Source organism: Carassius gibelio, chromosome A7 (assembly GCF_023724105.1).
Source record: "Carassius gibelio isolate Cgi1373 ecotype wild population from Czech Republic chromosome A7, carGib1.2-hapl.c, whole genome shotgun sequence".
NCBI classification, from domain to species: domain Eukaryota; kingdom Metazoa; phylum Chordata; class Actinopteri; order Cypriniformes; family Cyprinidae; genus Carassius; species Carassius gibelio.
In genome coordinates, this window is record NC_068377.1 from 25,582,296 (window position 1) to 25,601,622 (window position 19,327).

A 19,327-nucleotide genomic window follows, 5' to 3' on the forward strand; every position below is an offset into this window, starting at 1 on the left:
CTCAGGATACCACCCTCAGACGAACGGCCAGACTGAGCGGAAGATCCAGGAGATAGGACGGTACCTCAGGTCATATTGCCACCAGTACCAGGACAGCTGGAGCCGCCACCTCCCCTGGGCTGAATACGCCCAGAATTCTCTCAGGCAATCCACCACCGGGCTCACTCCTTTTCAATGTATCCTGGGTTTTCAACCTCCTCTATTCCCTTGGTCTGGGGAGCCCTCGGAGGTTCCAGCCGTTGACTATTGGTTCCATCAGAGCGAGAGGGTATGGGACTCAGCTCACGTTCACCTCCAACAGGCAGTGCGAAGGCACAAGACCCAAGCCGATCGTCGACGGACAGACCCTCCCCAGTACCAACCGGGTCAGAAGGTGTGGCTTTCAACCCGAGACATCCGCCTTCGCCTGCCCTGCCGTAAGCTGAGTCCCCGATACATCGGACCATTTACCGTGCAGAGGCAGCTGAATGAAGTCACTTACAGGCTCAACCTCCCACCTCATTACAAGTTTTCACCCTCATTTCACGTCTCCTTGTTAAAACCCTTCATTGATCCTGTCACTTCTCCTCCCTCAGATCCAGGACCTAGGGACTTACCTCCTCCTCCCGTTCCAGTAGAAGAGGAGCCTATCTACCGTGTCCGCAACATCATGGATTCGCGGCGACGAGGCCCCCGGCTGGAATATCTAGTCGACTGGGAGGATTATGGCCCCGAGGAACGCTCATGGGTACCCCGCGAAGACATTCTGGACCCAACCCTCCTCACCCAGTTTCATGCAGACCATCCTGATCGTCCTGCCCCCAGAGGTCGTGGTAGGCCTCGCCGTCGCCAATGCCCCTCTTCTCAAGCGTCAAGAGCCGCCTCGGGAGGAGGGGGTACTGTCAGGATTCCACCACCATCATCATCACTCCCTCCACCCACTCGCTCGTCATCCCCTGAATATTAATTGTCATCACCTGCATCTCTTCATCCTCATCACCGTCACCTGCTATCCTTCATCACGGCTCACCCTTATATACCCACTCTCAACCTTCAGTCTCCGTCTGATCTCGTCATTACATGGCTTACAGACTCTATCTCAACACTCGCCTGAGAATCCGCGAATCTTCTGAGAACCCTCAAAGATCGGCCAATCTTCTTCTGCCTTCAGTCCTCCTTCGGTGATTCCACTTCCACTTACTGTGATCAGAGATCGTTCTGTTGTATTGATATTGGTCCATACTCGCTCTCACTCTGATATTCCCGTCTGGTTCGGAGCATTCTGCTAATAAAACTCACATACGGTCCATCCTGTCTGCCTCCTGTCTCGTTTGTGACAATGACTAATGTGTCTTGAGTACCAAATCAGCAAAACATCTGAAACATTTCTGAAAAATCATGTGATGCTGGAATAATGGCTGCTGAAAATGCAGCCTGGCCATCACAGGAATAAATTATATATATATATATATATATATATATATATATATATATATATATATATATATATATATATATTGTTAATTATTTATTAATCATTTTCAAAATATGAATGCTTGACTGTATTTTTGATTAATAAATGCAGCCGTAAACATAAGAGACTTCTTTCCAAAACATTGCATTTTTTTGAATGATTTGATGATAGCAACATTGACTGTTAAATAATCCCGTCTCAGTCAACCAGTCCTCTGACTCTATTTCTCTGTATCTTACTGTATTTCAGCTCTTCTCAGGAGATTTTACTGGAATCACTGAAGCCCTTCACAAGCTATGAAATCGCTGTGCAGTCTAACGGAGCTGAAATGAGTGGCCCTTTCAGCAGCACAGTGGAAGAATCCACACTTCCAGACAGTGAGTACAGCCCCTTTCAGTGCTGCAAAAGAACCTTTCTGCCTAATATATGTGAGAAAGAAAGTTTTATAGAGTATGAATTCTATGGACTATGGTCTTTTGTGATCGTTACTTTTCTGGAAAAATCTGGCAGAGTTCGCACCGTCTTGAGTTTGTTCGTGTGTGAGCGAGAGCTTTAATTATTGTGTGTACAGAAGCGTGAGTGTCTGTGGGTTTTTTGGAATGTGGGAAGTGATGAATGAATACGTATTTGTGAGTGTAACTGCAAGTGTGTGAGTCGTGTGGGTCAGTGTGTTTGTGTCAGGTTAACAGTTAGAGGATTAATAGGGAGAGGCGTCAGGAGATAATTGGCTTTAATTAAAAGCCCAGATGGAATTTGCTCCTCTTGTTGGCCAAGAGTCTTTCAGCTTGTCAGTCAGTCTAGCCAAGTGATGGCGGGGAGGGGCATGTTGCCACAGTGATTTAGTGTCAGACCAACTGAGAGGGGCTTTATCTACTCTTGTGGGGGAAGAAGGAGTGGACACTTAAAAAAAAAAAAACAAGCAGATTTTATACTTGGGGTATCTCCTTAACTCCCAGACTGCACATGGTGTGACAATTATAACACCACAAAGCTTTAAATGTGCTTTTCTTGGCAAATACTTTTTTCGTACAGAAAAAACTGTCCAATAAACAGTAACAAAACCATCCGCAATCTCTTAACTAGTGGATAATCTCCCCTCACCCTGCATGTGTCATATATGATTTTTTTGAACCTGTGTTTGTGTACATTCCAGTTTGATTTTCAAAGTTTATATATTACATTTCTGTGTACATTATTTGTTTTTGTTTTTACGTTTTTTACGTAATTTAATTTTTGATCCAAAAAAGCCCTTTAATGAGCTACACTTTCAAAAGCAATGCAAAATTATATTTTAGTATTATATTAGTGAATTCAGAGTACACTTAAACAGTCTCATGTCATGTTTGAAAGTACTGCACCTTGATGTATGTATATACCATGGGTAATGCTGGAAGTATGAGTAGTCTATTTTAAAGATTGTGTCTAATTCGAAAGATTGTGATGAAATGATAATTCTTAATGAATATGCATCTCTTTTCCTTCTTTTTGTGTCTTGTGTGTGGGGTATAAACGTGTGTTTTTACCACAGGACCCTCCTCTCCTCCTCTGGACATGCAGTTGAGTGCACTGGACTCATACTCTGTTCTTGTGAGCTGGCGCCCTCCACTGGAGCCAAATGGTGTCATTTTGACCTACTGGATCCTCTACACCGGCAACATCAGCCATCCAGATCACCTGTGGATAAAACTCACACATGACGGTAAATCTACACACACACACACACACACCCAAACAACAAGCACATGGTGTAGCATGTCATATTAGAATGGTTATTGTCTGCCTTATAAATCTCTCTCTGTCTCACTGTCTTTCCTTAGGTTCTGTTACCAGTGCAGAGGTCCAAGGCCTGACGAGTGTGATGCGTTATTATTTCAAGATGGGGGCCTGCACTGAAGTTGGGGTGGGACCATATTCACCTGTGAAGGATGTCTTTACTCCTCCAAAGAAATATGGTGTGTATGTATATGTAACAGTTTTCACACTATTTATTGAGTGTATGATGTTTTATTTTGTTTAAGGATGTGAACAAATTTTATTCTTTAAGATTTCTATTATGTTTCTGTGGTCACCATTTACTTGTTACTTTTCAGTATTGCTTTGGCTAATTTATTTTATTTAATTTATAGATTCGCTAAAGCATTTTATAAGATTTCCACTTTTAAAAGCAATACGTCATGATAAAACATCCTGCAGTTTTTTTAATTAGCAGGTGAGTTTTTACCTCTGATGTAACTAGATACACTATTTTTCAAAGGTTTGGGGTCAAAAAAAGTTTTATTCAGCATTAAATTGTTCAAAAGTTGCAATAAATGTATAATGTAAAAATATTTCAGTTTCAAATAAATGCCATTCTTTTCATAATATTTTACTGTATATATGATCAAATAAATGTATCCTTGGTGAGCATAAGACACTCCTTTCAAAATCATAATTTTTTTTTTAACTGTTTTTACTGTGATATTTTTTTTTTTTTTTTGTAAGTAGAACTTTATAGAGAGAGAGAGAGATTCTGCAAACCTCCACAAATATTTTCAATGGAAGAATATAAGAATCAGCCTCCTAAAGCTACTAACTGAAACCTCATAACCTTTACATTAATGTAATATATTTATTCCCTCATATTTATACATTTGTTACATTTGCATTTGTACCTTTTCTATACTCTTTAATTCAAAGCGGCATAGACCTCATTGAAGGTAAACAATCAACTGAATCAAACCCATGGCCTTGCAGTGCCCTTTGAGCTCCAGAAAACTTGGCTGATATGTGAACATTTGCATTCAAAAAAGCATATACTGTGGCTCAAAAACATGAACACGTAGCACTCACAGTGCTTATATGTATATAATGTTTTTTATATTGCTTTGGCAAAGACAACCCTTGTTTATAATGGCAGTTAAGTTTCTCTAACTCTACATGAGGCATCACAGGTGTGTGTGTGTGTGTGTGTGTGTGTGTAGAGACTGCCATCTGCCTCTGCCCATCACTGACACTCAATTAATAGCACTCCCACAGGGAGTGTGAAGTGATTCGGTCCAGCCTCATACACACGCCGTCTGTGGGGATTTGGTCACAGAAATTCACAGACTTACATACACCAGTCATAAAATTAGTTATAATTAATATAACACATTGTGTTGTAATTAATGTTTCATTATTATGCTTAAGTACAATTCAGTTGCATTGAATTACTATAAAGTTTAATTATGTATAAGTACTCGATGACTGATTTGTACACTTCTGTCATGCATTCTCATTCTCTCTCTCGCTCTCACTCTCTCTCTCCCCCTCTCACTCTGTCACTCTCCTACAGAGCTGGATATCCATGCTGTGACTGGTATCATAGTTGGAGTGTGTGTTGGTCTGCTCTGCATCCTGCTCTGCATGTGTGTCAGTTTCCGCAATGGAAAAACACGGTATGTGCCTCTTCAAACTTTGTAAGATCCATGAGTTTAGATCACTTCATTGGCTATAAAGAAACAAAAAATATATTTTTAAGAATGTTTCTTCTGCTTTTGTCCATACATACAATGAAATTCACTGGAGTTTAGAATAAATAAAAAAATAATAATAATTATAATTAATCAATGCTGAAACGACTAAAATTATTTTTCTGTTATTGAAATAAATCTGAATAATAATAATAATAATACATAAAAAATCAATATTGCCTTGACAGCTAATTGAAATAGAAATGTAATAAATTCTAAAAATAATAATGCATGTGACAAATTTCGAACTAAAATGAATATGAAAACTGAAAATATAAAAAAGAGCTAATTCAAAATAATTATAAATACTTAAAATTATCACACTATCTATCAGAGAATTTGGACCCACTGTTTTTCTTTTTTTTAATGCATTTTCATTTTATAGTCAAACTATTCCTTATACACACAAAAATGCTGCAACAGTTGCAGTTTAGGAAGAAATCTGTCTTCCCCCAAAGGCTTTTAATGACAAACGAGCTGCAGTGAAAATCCTCCCAAAATTATGTTCAGATTTTAAAGGTTTCAACCAAGGACCTTTTGGATGTTACTTTAATCTGGAATGAGACATGGGTGAATAACAACACTCAATCACACAGCGTGTGTGCAAGCGTTTGTGTGTCTGAAACAGATGTGGCAGATGTGTGGTATTGAGAGCTGAATGGCAGAGAGTCATGGCTGATTTCTCTCGCTCTTTTAGAGCTCTGCTGGTTTCATGAACAGCCACAGAGGCAGATTGAGTCTGCTGGGCTTTTGCATTTAGAGAATGAGAGAACCAAACCCATTTCACCTTCTTCTGAGAATTGTGTCAGCTGCAGTGATTATTTGTTAACAGAGTATGAATAGAGCATAGTGTAACCATTATACATGCGTGACCTTTAGATTTGAACGTTTTCACTTAAGTACACATTGATATTAATGTGAGATGGGGAATTTGACAAGCTTCAGGATGTGAGGCTGAGTTAATATGCACTCATCAGACTCTTGGAACCTCCAGCTGCGAAACTGCGACCAAGCTCATTAGATAAAATGACTGCTTCTTTAACATTTACCCTGAAAAATACATGTACGTAAAAGGGAAGAAGAAAAGACAGGTTACATTTCTGAAAATTCTGAAAACAAAGTTTGTTTGTTTTCTCAGTTTCACAGTAGCATATACGCTGTTCCAGTTTTCATAAACATACACTATAATTATTTAAAAATAAGTGTTTCAAACCAAGCAGTTTTCACATTTCATAAAGTAAAATATAAAGAGATGTTCAAAACATTAACAATTGAAATGTCTTTGATCAATTATTTGATTGATGATATTGATGATATCTTTTAATGTCACAGATAGGTATACATTGATAATTTAAGTACGTATAGTTAGATTAACAAGATTTCTAATCGAAACGACTTAAATATATACACTGTACTGTTCAGTATATACTGTGCACACTGCTTTTCAAAAGGTTGGCCTCCGTAAGATTGTTTTATTTATTTTAAAATTTCTTTTGCTTACCAAGTCTGCATTTATTTGATCAAAAATACAGTAAAAAATTTAATAGAAAAATAGTAAAATGCATATTGTAAAATAATATTACATTTTAAAGGGGGGGTGAAATGCTGGTTTTCACTCAATATCCTGTTAATCTTGAGTACCTATAGAGTAGTACTGCATCCTTCATAACTCCAAAAAGTCTTTATTTTTATTATATTTATAAGAGAAAGATAGTCTGTACCGATTTTTCCCGGAAAAACACGAGCGCCTAGAGGCGTGACGTGTGGGCGGAGCTAAAGAATCACGAACGCGAGTAGGATTTTGTGTTGAGCGAGTCTGGAAGCTGTGACACAGATCCAGAGGCTGAAATTTAACAAGAGCAGCATCAGCAAAGGCTTCTCTATGTGGTATGTACTGAAACTGTATATATTTGCTTAGCGGTTTTGGAAAATGACTAAGTTCCACTTTGTCGTCTTTTTTTTTTTTTTTTTTTTTTTTTTTTTAAGCTGTACATGTGGAAAGTGCAGTTTGATAACAACATCGCATGTTGTTTACTTGATGTGCTTACGCGCTGATAGCTAAGTTAACAACACAGAGACATTTTAAGCAGTTTTACTCACCGCCTGCGGTTCCAACACACGATCGTGACCCTTTTTCGTTGGGATTGCATTATCCTTAAGAAATAAACGATGTGCAAATCCAGCATCAACCTGGGCCTTGTTTGTAAAACAAGCATCTTCGAAATGCAGGGAACAAACACTTGCACAACTCCATTGATGCTCTGTAAAAATAAACTCCATCCACTGGTCCCTTAATGCTGTTTCTCTTTTGGTAATCTGTGCAGGGTTGTCTTGCCCTGGCAACCAAAAACACACTCCTTTTGTGACATTTCGCGATGCTCTCGCTGTGATCAGTGATTGTCTGTGCACAGCCTCTCTCTGCTCTGCTATACGGGAGCGCGCGCTCTTCCGGCAGAAGTGCCCTCAGGACCCATATAAGGAAATTCCGCTCCATCTAACGTCACACAGAGCCATACTCGAAAAAAACTTTCCGAAACTTGTGACAAACCGGAAAGAGTATTTTTGGAACAGAAATACTCCTTCAAATGTACAACTTAATTTTTGAAACTTTGTCCATGTTTAGCATGGGAATCCAACTCTTTAACAGTGTAAAAAACTCAGTATGCATGAAATAGCATTTCACCCCCCCTTTAAAATAAGTTTTCTATTTAAATATGTTTTAAAATCTGAATTTATGTCTATGATAGTAATGCCTGTGAGCACCCATTACTAATATACTGATTTGTTGCTCTCTTTTCTTTTTTTTCAGAAGAGGTTTTTTGTGCCGAATTCTGCACCCCTGCCAGATTATGCACCCCCTCGTAGAAGTCGCTACCTGACTGCCTAATCCGAACCCCACCCCTAATCTTAACTCCTCCCCCACACCGACTCCTAAACTTTACCAATTCTATAGAGTGCATAATCTGGCCGGGTGCAAATTTCGGCATGACAATGTAATTCAGAGTCTGTGAAACCCAACCTGATCACGTCTCTTAAAAAGAAATGAGGAATCTTTGAACTGTTTGAAAAGGTTTTAAAAATCGTTGAGAACATTGAAAGCTTCTGTGACAGTCCTCAGCTTTAGATACTTAGATAATATTTATTAGATCTCAGCATTAAAACTGCTATAAAGGACAATTTCTTGATTATTTTACAGTATTTCAAAAAGGAAGAAATATTTTGTTTGATCAGATTTATTACATATAGCCTACTCTTTTGGACCATGTGAGTAAATGATGATATTGTCATTTTTTGGTTGGGTGAGCTATAACTTTAATAATTTATTTCCTTAAAGGGGGGGGGGGGGGGTGAAATGCTAGTTTTCACTCAATATCCTGTTAATCTTGAGTACCTATAGAGTAGTACTGCATCCTTCATAACTCCAAAAAGTCTCCGGAAAAATATGAGTGGCTGGAGGCGTGACGTGTGGGCGGAGCTAAAGAATCACGAGCGCCAGTAGGCTTTTGTGTTGAGCGCGTGTGGAAGCTGTGACACCGTGAGGACAAAACCAACCTCAACAAACCATGGCTAACAGTCAGATTCAGCATATATTTATGATCCAGAAGATCCAGAGGCTGAAATTGAACAAGAGCAGCATCAGCAATCAGTCTCTATGTGGTATGTAACGTACTGAAACTGTATATATTTGCTTAGCGGTTTTGGAAAATGACTAAGTTCCACTTTGTCATCTTTTTTTTTTTTAAGCTGTACATGTGGAAAGTGCAGTTTGATGACAACATCGCATGTTGTTTACTTGATGTGCTTACGAGCCGATAGCTAAGTTAATAACACAGAGATATCTGAAGCAGTTTTACTCACCTCATGCGGTTCCAACACACGATCGTAACCTTTTTTCGTTGGGACTGCATTATCCTTAAGAAATAAACGATGTGCAAATCCGTCGTCAAACTGGGCCTTGTTTGTAAAACAAGCATCTTCGAAATGCAGGAAACAAACAAAAACACTTGCACAACTCCGTTGATGCTCTGTAAAAATAAACTCAATCCACTGATCCCTTAATGCTGTTTCTCTTTTGGTAATCTGTGCAGGGTTGTCTTGCCCTGGCAACCAAAAACACACTTCTTTTGTGACATTTCGCGACGCTCTCGCTCTGATCAGTGAAGTCTGTTGTGCTCTCAGTGCTCTGCTATACGGGAGCGCGCGCTCTTCCGGCAGAAGTGCCCTCAGGACCCATATAAGGAACTTCCGCTCCATCTAACGTCACACAGAGCCATACTCGAAAAAAAAATTCCGAAACTTGTAACAAACCGGAAGGAGTAATTTTGGAACAAAAATACTCCTTCAAACGTACAACTTAATTTTTGAAACTTTGTCCATGTTTAGCATGGGAATCCAACTCTTTAACAGTGTAAAAAACTCAGTATGCATGAAATAGCATTTCACCCCCCCTTTAACTTTATTATTATTACTATGAAAATATATAAAATTATTTATTTAATGAAATTATACTCTAAATAATAAACTAAAACTGCCAGTAGGTGGTGGTAAATGTCTTAATGATTCAGTAATCGAGTCATTTATTCATTGGTTTGATTCGTTCAAATGGCTGATTCATTTAGTAGTGAAGTAAATGGTTCTTAATGAATGGTTCATTGAATCATTAGACTTGTTCGACTTGAAGCAGGTCATCACCATCAGACAGATCGGTGTGTGACATCAAAGTACCACAGGAGCTTAAGGCCCCGTCCACACAGAGATGCGTTTCTGTGAATACGCACAAATTTTTTGTTGGATAGGCGTTTCGTCCACACGGATCCGGCGTTTTCATAAGGTGAAACCGCTATTTTTTGAAACCGGGTCCCAGAGTGGATAAATTTGAAAACGCCATCTTTGCATTTTCGTCTGGACGGCTAATCCGTATATTTTCTGAAACGATGACGTCATCAGCCCACGTCTCCCCCCTAGCCAGACACCTCTACACAGCACAGCAACAAAAACATGAACAAACACTGAACGATTGTCTTTTTATTAACTAACATTAACACTGATTAATAAATGTATTGTTCCATGTTCGTCTGTGTACCACGCGCAAGGTTTATGAGCATAGTCCAAGTCTTCTTCTCTGTTTTTAGTGTATCTCTGTGGCAGAATTACAGCGCCACATACTGGTCTTGCATGTATACTACATCATTATGCGGTTTCGTGTGGACGTGGATATTTCTTGAGACGAGGAAAAAAAAGATCGGATTGGGGTAAGCTCCGTCTCCGTGTGGACGGGCCTAAGAGAGCAGACGACTCCTTGTGCTTCTGAGTCACTCTTGAAGTACTTTGATGTCATACACTGATCGGTGGCATGGGCAGCACCACTTCAAAGCCAACGCAACTATGGCCAATGTTTCAATGCACCAATGGTTCACCCAATTCATTCAAAACGTGGATTAAGAAATGAAATGATGCTGTGGGTTGCTCGGAGATAAACAGTTCTGCTTTGTCTGCAAAACAGACCACATTGTGTCTAAAATAACACAATATTAACTTCTTAAAGAACTGTTGTATAAGATGAGTATCACATTTGCACTCGTGTGATAACGCACTTAGCCTACAGCTGTGTGATATTTCTTAACTATGTGATGTAAATATGAGACAAAATTTCAAACGGGCATTTTGTGCCATATCTTGAATTTTAGGGACACTTTCTAGGCTCTATCACGCAGTAAGCTGTTGCCCTGCCTCATATTAGTCATCAGTCGACTGTATGAAATGGCAGATGATCCACACAGGTCTGGGGCGGGGCAAGTGTGTTAAATGCGTTAATAATTTTAACGTGTTATTTTTCTCCATAATTAATTAATCTAATTAACGCATTAATTACCCCCCCTAATATATATATATATATATATATATATATATATATATATATATATATATATATATATATATATATATATATATATGTGATATAGTGATATTTAATGATAGTCCTCTCTGTCACTTTTAGGGATGTGTCTGGTGGACTTGACTCGAGTTCTTTGAGTCCTCAGTACAGGAAGGATGCCCGTCCAGTGCCTGCTACTGCGCCTGATTGCACTGACTGCCATGAGTTAGAAACCCTCATGCCCTCAAATGCACAAGACCCCAACAAGCCCCTCACAGACCTCACTGAGCAGCAGAGTCTCATGGGTAATATAGAAGGGGCTGACGATGGCCTTGCAGAATCCAAGGTGAGCTAGTTAACTTTGCAAGCATCCACAGTACACTAATTTGATGTACCACACAAACTTTCTTCCAAATATGCATCCTTGTTGATAAGCAGGTTTCTATCAGCCAATGAGATCGGAGGGATAGGAAGAAGGTTTGGTTTTGTTTGCGATAGGGCTATGTTGTTTGATAAGCATATTCCAAGACCAAGAAAAGATTTTGATCTATGAAAATGTTTTCATATTTGAGTATTTTCAGTCTTTTAGTTTTCCTCTTTCTGTTCTACAATCAGCCAGCCTGGAATGGATCTGTTAGTCGGAACTGGGCCAATAGGATCACCAGATACAGAGATACTATAACTGAGGATTCTTCTGCTCTCATCAATGGAGCTCTTGAGGGACCACCGTCAGAGAACAATAAGGTAAGGAGTGTAGAAATTACCATGAATGTTGGGGTGTGACAAAAACAATAAAGGAATATAACAGATTTTTGATCTTTATCTTATGAAATGCATGTAATCCTTGCACAGCTGCTTGTGTGTTTATGAATGTGTGTGATGGGGGATGGGGCTGATGGATCGTGCCTCACACAGACGGGAAATGTACAGAGAACGTAATTACCATTAAGCAGACAGTGGGGAAGACGGCTAATTAGTATGTGACACTTGAAATGAAAAGCTGAAGTCTGCATACCATTTACCAATTACTGCCCTTCCGAAAGTGCCTCAAATATAGGAGCAGCAGGAAGCTAACACATAAAATTACACCTTTATCCATCTCTCCTCCTCATTTTGCCATCATTTTATTTCCCTGTTGACATTTTTAAAAATCAGTTTTTCCAGTTCTTATGATGAAATAGTGCTGAACTGTACTGCACAAAATCATTAACATTTTAGATTGTGATCTTCCACCTTCCGTACCCACAGTGTCCAGTTTTCACCCCATTATTCAATGTTTATATAAGACCATACATTGATTTAGTGTGATTAATTGATGAAACTACATTCAGCTTGACACAGTGTTTTCAGTATGCGGCATTCAAGAAACTAAAAAAGCACAATGTAAATGAATTAAAAAAAAATTATTTTTATAAACGCTATTGTTCAAACGTTTGGGCCCAGTGTACTTTCTTTTTCCAAATCAATACTTTAGTTTAGTGAGGATGCATTAAATTGGTTACAATAAAGACATATATGCTGTTACAGAGATTATATTCATTTGAACTTCCTGTTCATAAAAGAATGATGGGAAAAAAAGTATCACATTTTCTACAAAAACATTAAGTAGTAAACCTGTTTTTAGCATTGCCATCAAAGGAATAAATTACATTTTCAAATGTGTTCAAAATATATTTAAAAAACTGCGATTTCAATCAGTTTTATTCAAGCTTTGTGAGCACAAGAGACGAAAAAAACAAAAACAAATCTAAAACATAAAAAATATTACCAGCCCCAAACTTTTGAACTGTATAGTGTAAAATAGAATAATATAATGTTCTTCAAATTTGAGAGCTTTTTTCCTTCAAATATCGATATGTAATTTGTTGTGATTAAATTGATTAATTAATTTGCATATAATGCAGTTAATTTGATAAAACTCTGTTCAAGTCAATGTCTTCCTACATGCATGTATTGTTAAAAATATATAACTCTTAATTCTTATTAAGAGGTCCGTTAACTCTTATGCATAAAATATTCCAGCACACACACACACAAAAAAACTAGAACTATATTAAGAATGTATAAAAAATATAACCCCACTTGAAGAGTGTTTTTTTGTGATGTGCTGTATTTGCAGAGTGGGCATGTGGAGACGCTGTATTCCCTCAGCAAGAACCAGGTGGAGGCTGAAGTGATTGTACATTCACAGCTGTCTAACACGACGGTTGACCAGGGTCCACAAAGTGACATGGAGCTCTCTTTGGAGACTCCATTTTCCAAGCACCCTTCTCCTGGAAAGAAGGCAACTCCATCAAACCCACATCCAACTTATGCTCACAGCGAGAACAACCATGAAACTCGATCTCCATCTCCAACCCCCAGTACTCACATCGCAGAAGTACTGTCCAATCACAATGGACCATTTGAAAGTGGACTAAGCCAGTCGACAGTGGGCAGTGCCAAAAACCAAGGTGTGGGGCTTACTAATGGCTTCCACTCATCCAAACCCCTTTGCTCAAAGGCAGAGACCCTGGAGAATGGGGTCCACAGGCTGTGCCCTGCAGGAAAGGTTCTGCACTCACCAGGTCTCCCTGCTTCCCCCTCATCCCTTGCCAGCTCTGGCCTTGTCCACTCTACCTCAGGGGTGCATAACTATGTGTACCCCTAAGCTGGAAGGAAGAGAAGCGTAATAAATGGTGTTCCTAAAGTTCTGGGATAGAGGAGACCTACGAGTGGCACCTTCCTGCCGGAGAAGTTGATATTTTCTCATAGCCACGCACGCCTCTTCTCTTGGCTGTTTCATTGCAAAATTTTGGTTCCATTATTTTATATGTATGTACACATAGAATATTTTTTTTAGCACTAGTCTCCATGGAAATGCATTTTAGGGCATATCAGTGGCACACTTTAACCCCTCTTTGTGTGCATGTACGGCATGTGCTGAAGTGAAGTGGTTTATGTGTTTACATGCACACGTGAAGTCAGAGGGTTCTTACTCTGAGGGGAAGTCGAAGGACCCTGAAATCAGCCCTGCATATGGAAACCGAACTCATTCACTGGACGAACGTCACGAGATCAGTGCCAATGGGTGAAGATCTTGTCAGAGAAGATAACCCTGCCACAAATGCCACCTCCTGCTGTCTCAGGGTCACCACACATAAACACACACACACACACAGATCTGTGCTTAAAATGGTTGTACCAGAAAATTAGCACCATTTTTCAGTTCTACATCTATTCCGGTTTAAAGGGATTGTTCACCCTTAAATGAACATTTTGTCATTTACTCTTGCTCGTGTTGCTCCAAACCTGTGCATGGACAAAAATGTTGTTTGTTTTCTGCAGAAGTAAGAAAACCATACAGGTGTGGAACAACTTGAGGGAGAGAAAATGATGACAGAATTTTCGTTTTTGGGGTAAACTGTGTCCTTTACTTGATCAGATCAGAGGTACATTTATGCATACATACCAGAATACAATACAAATAAAAACACACATTCCCTGACTGGAGCGTAGTGTCTCAGGAGTCTCAAATTCAAAGTGCATTTGTATATGCACGATTGCTGTATCAAATACCTATAGACAAAAATGAAGAAGAAAAGAAGGAACAATACAAAAGGAACACTAAGAGTCCATGTAAATTTTCTATCATTTCATGAGTGTACTCGTGAAGACACATTGATTCATGCTCCAAGTTTTTCTCAGTCAACAGCACTACCTCATTTCTTTACAGGATTGTGTTTTTTTTCCTGTGTGATTTTATGAGTATAGTATAGGCGGATTTGAAGCCGTCTGATTCATAGCCTTTGGATTATAGCAGAATCTACTGCCCTTCTCACTCTGTCTGTATTCTTGTGTAACGGTTACTGAAACTTTCACCTGTGTGCAAGCATATGGTCATTTGCTTGTTAGTCCTTTGCTATGAAAAAAAAGCTTGATCATCACATCAGTTTTGCAATATACCCTTCAAATGAAGGGGTATAAACACAGTGGAAGGCAAACCGCATGGTTTAAGATCTACCTGTTGACATGCCAGTCATCTCTTTTTCTCAGGAACTTCTACGCAGGGAGTCCGAGAAGAACATTTTCAGCCAAACTAGGAAATGGCCTCCGTCTTTCAGAGGTCTTGTCATGTACTTTCTTCTTTGTCCTCATGCCATGCATCTGTCACCATTTAGAGTTCATCTGGAACTGTAAATACATTTTGCCATCCATGCAAAATCATGTTTTATTACAGCTGAGAGCAGGATCTGTAGATGTTGCGCTTCGTTTTTATGCATTTAAGACGCTTATTTAAAGTAGTTTCTTTTTTGTTAGCGCTGTTATATTGGAAGATGAACATCAACATACTCTCAAAATCCTGCCGTCTTCATGTTATCACCAGGACTGCCCATGATGCCAACAACAACAACTCTCAGTTTAGTCGGTCTCAGTCATTGCTACAGTTCAGCTGATTATCTTCGTGTATTTCAGTAACTTCACCGAGTAGAGCTTTGGTGCTAGAGCAAGACTAGGTTACTTTTAAGATGGTCTTTTGAACATTCCAGTTTTTGTATGCGCAGCAGGCCACACTCAGGGCTGATCATGCTGGAAATGAAGAGGATGAATGTCTGAATAACTGCTTGTTTAATAATAACATTCAGTAAGCCACTCGCATGTCGAACGGTCGTCAAACTTCTAGATGTTTAGTGGCCAGTCAACAACTCAACAACAATAAGTCTGTAACTTTAGACTCAATGATTTTATTGATATTATAAAATTTTTGTCTAATACGCTTCACCCCAAATTCTGTGTTAAAAGGATCGTTAACCCAAAAATGAAAATTCTGTCATTATTGACTCATCCTCATGTCATTCCAAACTTGTGTGACGTACTACTACTAAAAAGAGAGATATTCTAAAGGAAATTTGCAGAGCAACATCGGTCCCTATTGTGTAGGCAAAAAACTTAAATATCTTCTTTTCTGTGATAAATGGTAGCATAATTATTAGTTTTGGGTAAAAGATCCCTTTAAATGGCACATATTAATTTCAATTTTCATAGACTGCTGTCACAAAAATAATTGTTGTTTTTTTCTGGTATGTTTGATGTCAAGAATAGTCTTAGCTTTGCTCCAGAGTCTTCTACATCAGATTAATGTTTAGCACATCCCACCTTCAGCATTAGGAATGTGTGGGGGAAATAAACCTCTTGTTTTGTCTAAAATGAAGGAAACTGTGGTTTTGCCAGGGTCAGCAGATGTCTTGTCTTTCTCAGATATGCATTTTATTGTTCAGAATCAGCCCTTCAGGATAAGTTCATATTCAGATACCTCATTTGCTGCTTGTTCATTTACTTAGTTATATCTTCAAAATGGTACAAATGTTTAAAGATTTAGTTCTTCTGATCATCATGTGTTTGGCAGCAGAGTTTTCTTAAACCAGATGAGTCGATTGTCTCATTTTACCTCATTTTGAATCTTCGGGCTGGTTTTTGCTCCACTATATTAAGCATGGAATGGCTATTTGTCTGGATAAATCTTTGGCATATTGCAGAGGAGAATAGCAAAATGCATGAAATGAGAGTTCAGATGTCAAGCCATACCTCTTAAAACAGACACATGGTGGCATATGGACCATTTTTATACTGTGCTCATAATCAGTGCTTATTGCTCAGGTGCCCTGTCTTTGCATAAAAACTCTGGAGAGGTGCAACAGCTTACTCTGATGTAAAGCAAGTGTGCACTGAAGTATAAAAACCTCACCTGTCCTCCAGGAAAATTAAGGCTTTTATGGCATGGGAAAAGCAACAACAAATATAAACACTGATGCACAGACATTTTTCAAAATAAATCATGTATTCTAATGGCTGTTTTTTTCTGGTGCTTCGTGGTGAGCTTTCTATTCTGGTGATGTGAGAATCCATCAGTTTTTTTTTTACTTTTCCCCCCTTCAACCAGCAGACCTGTGCATTTCTGAGACTCTCAGCACACATACTTTGGACACATTTGTGTAACACCAGCAACAGTAAGGTCTCTGACGTCTGTCGGTTAAATGTGAGAGACAACATCAGTCTCAGCACAAACACACAACTACACTGACCCAGTATGATTACAGCATGTGACCATCTGTTATTTGTTTTATATGCTCTCATGGCCTTCTTTGTACAAATCAAATCTAAAGATTGTAATGGTTTTTAAGACACAGGTGAAGAGATTGAAGAATGCATTGACCATTTAGTGTCTTTGAGATATGGTAATATTGTTTGACCCTCCCATAGAAATGTTATTCTTTACATTGCTATGATCTGTAGCTCTCGTTTTCTGCGCTGTGACATCAGTTTAAAAAAAAAAAAACAGAATCTATAAGAAACTGTCAGTTAACTCCCTTAGATTAAATCTAATCTTTTTAACTGGAACAAATGTGGCCTATGAATAACTGATGTGGTGAAATGATATCTGATGACTGATCAAATGTTGCTACTCAATCATATGTTACACGTGAGCTGTGAAGAGTGGAGTTTGATGTCAGATGGAGGGATGCAGTGGAGGACAATGTGATATTATAATGTGTATGTTCTTCCTCTGTCACTGTCTCTGTGAGATTTGCAGGTGTCTCTGCAAACTTGTACTATGTAAATAAACATCCTAATAACAAGAATTTGTCTCATGTTTTATATGCAGCTGCTTCAAAGCCGTAGTGCATATATTTTCAATAGACTGAAATTTCCAAATTCACTTTTCCAAGTAAATATATCTATCTATGCCAGGAAAGGTGAGACACTAGCTATCAAATCTTTCTTGAGATTTGTAATCCAAAACATTAACTTTACGCGGAAACTTAAGAAAAGGCTGGTTTTGTAAATTTTTGTGGATGAGACTTGGTGAGTCTTTTTCACCCATGCACAGGCCCTTTTGTTTGCTACATTGTTAAAATGATGAATGATATTAAATAATATGCAGTACCTATAATAAAAAAAAAAAAAAGAGTTAAATCAGCACATATCTGGTTTGGTGTCAATGAAGGCTGATGGGAGGAGGGGCTATATAACAAAAGATGTGGCAACCTTTATTTACATCAAGCACATAGCTATTGTATGCTGAACAGTCAATAGATGGCACTCTTTCATTGCCTTGATATTTCGAGAAGTTTAAAAGGCAAAATATTATTTCTTCTAACACATGCAAATTCTAAATTAAGCTATTTTTTTTAACGTCGGGAAGGATAGTTAGGGCCCGAGCACCGAGGTGCGAGGACCCTCTTGTATCTGCTTTGTTTTTTATTATTATTATTAGGGCCCGAGCACCGATGGTGTGAGGACCCTCTTGGAATTGCTCCGTTTATTATTATTATTATTATTATTATTATTATTATTATTATTATTATTATTATTATTATTCTTCTTCTCCAAAATGAATCGCATTTTTGAGGGCCTAAACATGCTCGAAAAGTCATGAAACTTTGCACACACCTCAGAACTGGCGAAAATTTACGTCTGATATGGGTTTCAGAAGTGGGTGTGGCAAAATGACTCAACAGCGCCACCTATACACGTTCAACGGTGTGCGCCTCGAGCTACGTTTCATGTACATGTATGAAAATCGGTATACACATGTAACTCTCCAATACCTACAAAAAAGTCTCTTGGAGCAAAATCCGAAACCCAACAGGAAGTCGGTTATTACTAATATTATGAGCAAATTTTGTGTCATTTTTGTCATTTCCATGCGTTGTATTTTAATGAACTCCTCCTAGAGATTCATTCAGATCAACACCAAATTTGGTATGCCTAATCTGAAGGCCTTTGCGATGTTAAATTGCGAAGCTTTTGAGTTTTCGTTAATGGGCGTGTCCGTGGTGGCCTGGCGATTTTCGATGATTCGCCATGAAACAGGAAGTTGCTATAACTCACACATACAATGTCCAATCTGCCCCAAACTTCACATGTTTGATGAGACTCCTGACCTGAACAGATTGACATGCCCATATTCAGTTATAGTCATAGCGCCACCTACTGGCAACAGGAAGTGACATATTTTACACTGCGATGAACTACTCCTAGAAATTTTATGACATCAATGTATTTTTTGTGGTCAGTCTAATATAAAGGCCTGTGTGATGTTTAGTTGTGAAGATCTTGAGTTTTCATTAAAAGGCGTGTCCATGGCGCCGTCACGAAGTTCGATGTCTCGCCATAGGAATAGAAGAGGTTATAACTCAGGCATAAAATGTCCGATCTTCCCCAAACTGCACATGTGTGATAAGAGTCCTGGCCTGAACACATCTGAAGGCCAACATTCCATCAGGTGTGGCAAAATGGCTCGATAGCGCCACCTATACACTTTCAACAGAGTGCGCCTCGAGCTATGTTTCACGTACATGTACAAAAATCGTTATACACATGTAACACACCAATACCTACAAAAAAGTCTCTTGGCACGAAATCCGAATCCCAACAGGAAGTCGGTTATTTAGAATTTTCTCTGCAAAATTGGCGTTGTTTTTGCCATTTTCAGGGGTTGTACTTTAACGAACTCCTCCTAGAGAT

The 19,327-nt window shown here is 38.7% G+C and overlaps 1 protein-coding gene across 1 annotated transcript in view; it reads left to right on the forward strand.

The window, feature by feature from the left end:
• LOC128016949 (immunoglobulin superfamily DCC subclass member 4) overlaps positions 1 to 17,439 on the forward strand; it is a 70,009-nt gene extending 52,570 nt beyond the window's left edge. Inside the window, exons 14-20 of the mRNA XM_052601920.1 lie at positions 1,703 to 1,830; positions 2,982 to 3,152; positions 3,271 to 3,405; positions 4,767 to 4,869; positions 10,943 to 11,165; positions 11,435 to 11,563; positions 12,939 to 17,439. Coding sequence (XP_052457880.1) covers positions 1,703 to 1,830; positions 2,982 to 3,152; positions 3,271 to 3,405; positions 4,767 to 4,869; positions 10,943 to 11,165; positions 11,435 to 11,563; positions 12,939 to 13,469 — 1,420 coding nt within the window. The 3' untranslated portion in view covers positions 13,470 to 17,439. The remainder of the gene's footprint in view (positions 1 to 1,702; positions 1,831 to 2,981; positions 3,153 to 3,270; positions 3,406 to 4,766; positions 4,870 to 10,942; positions 11,166 to 11,434; positions 11,564 to 12,938) is intronic.
• The last annotated feature ends 1,888 nt before the right edge of the window (positions 17,440 to 19,327 follow it).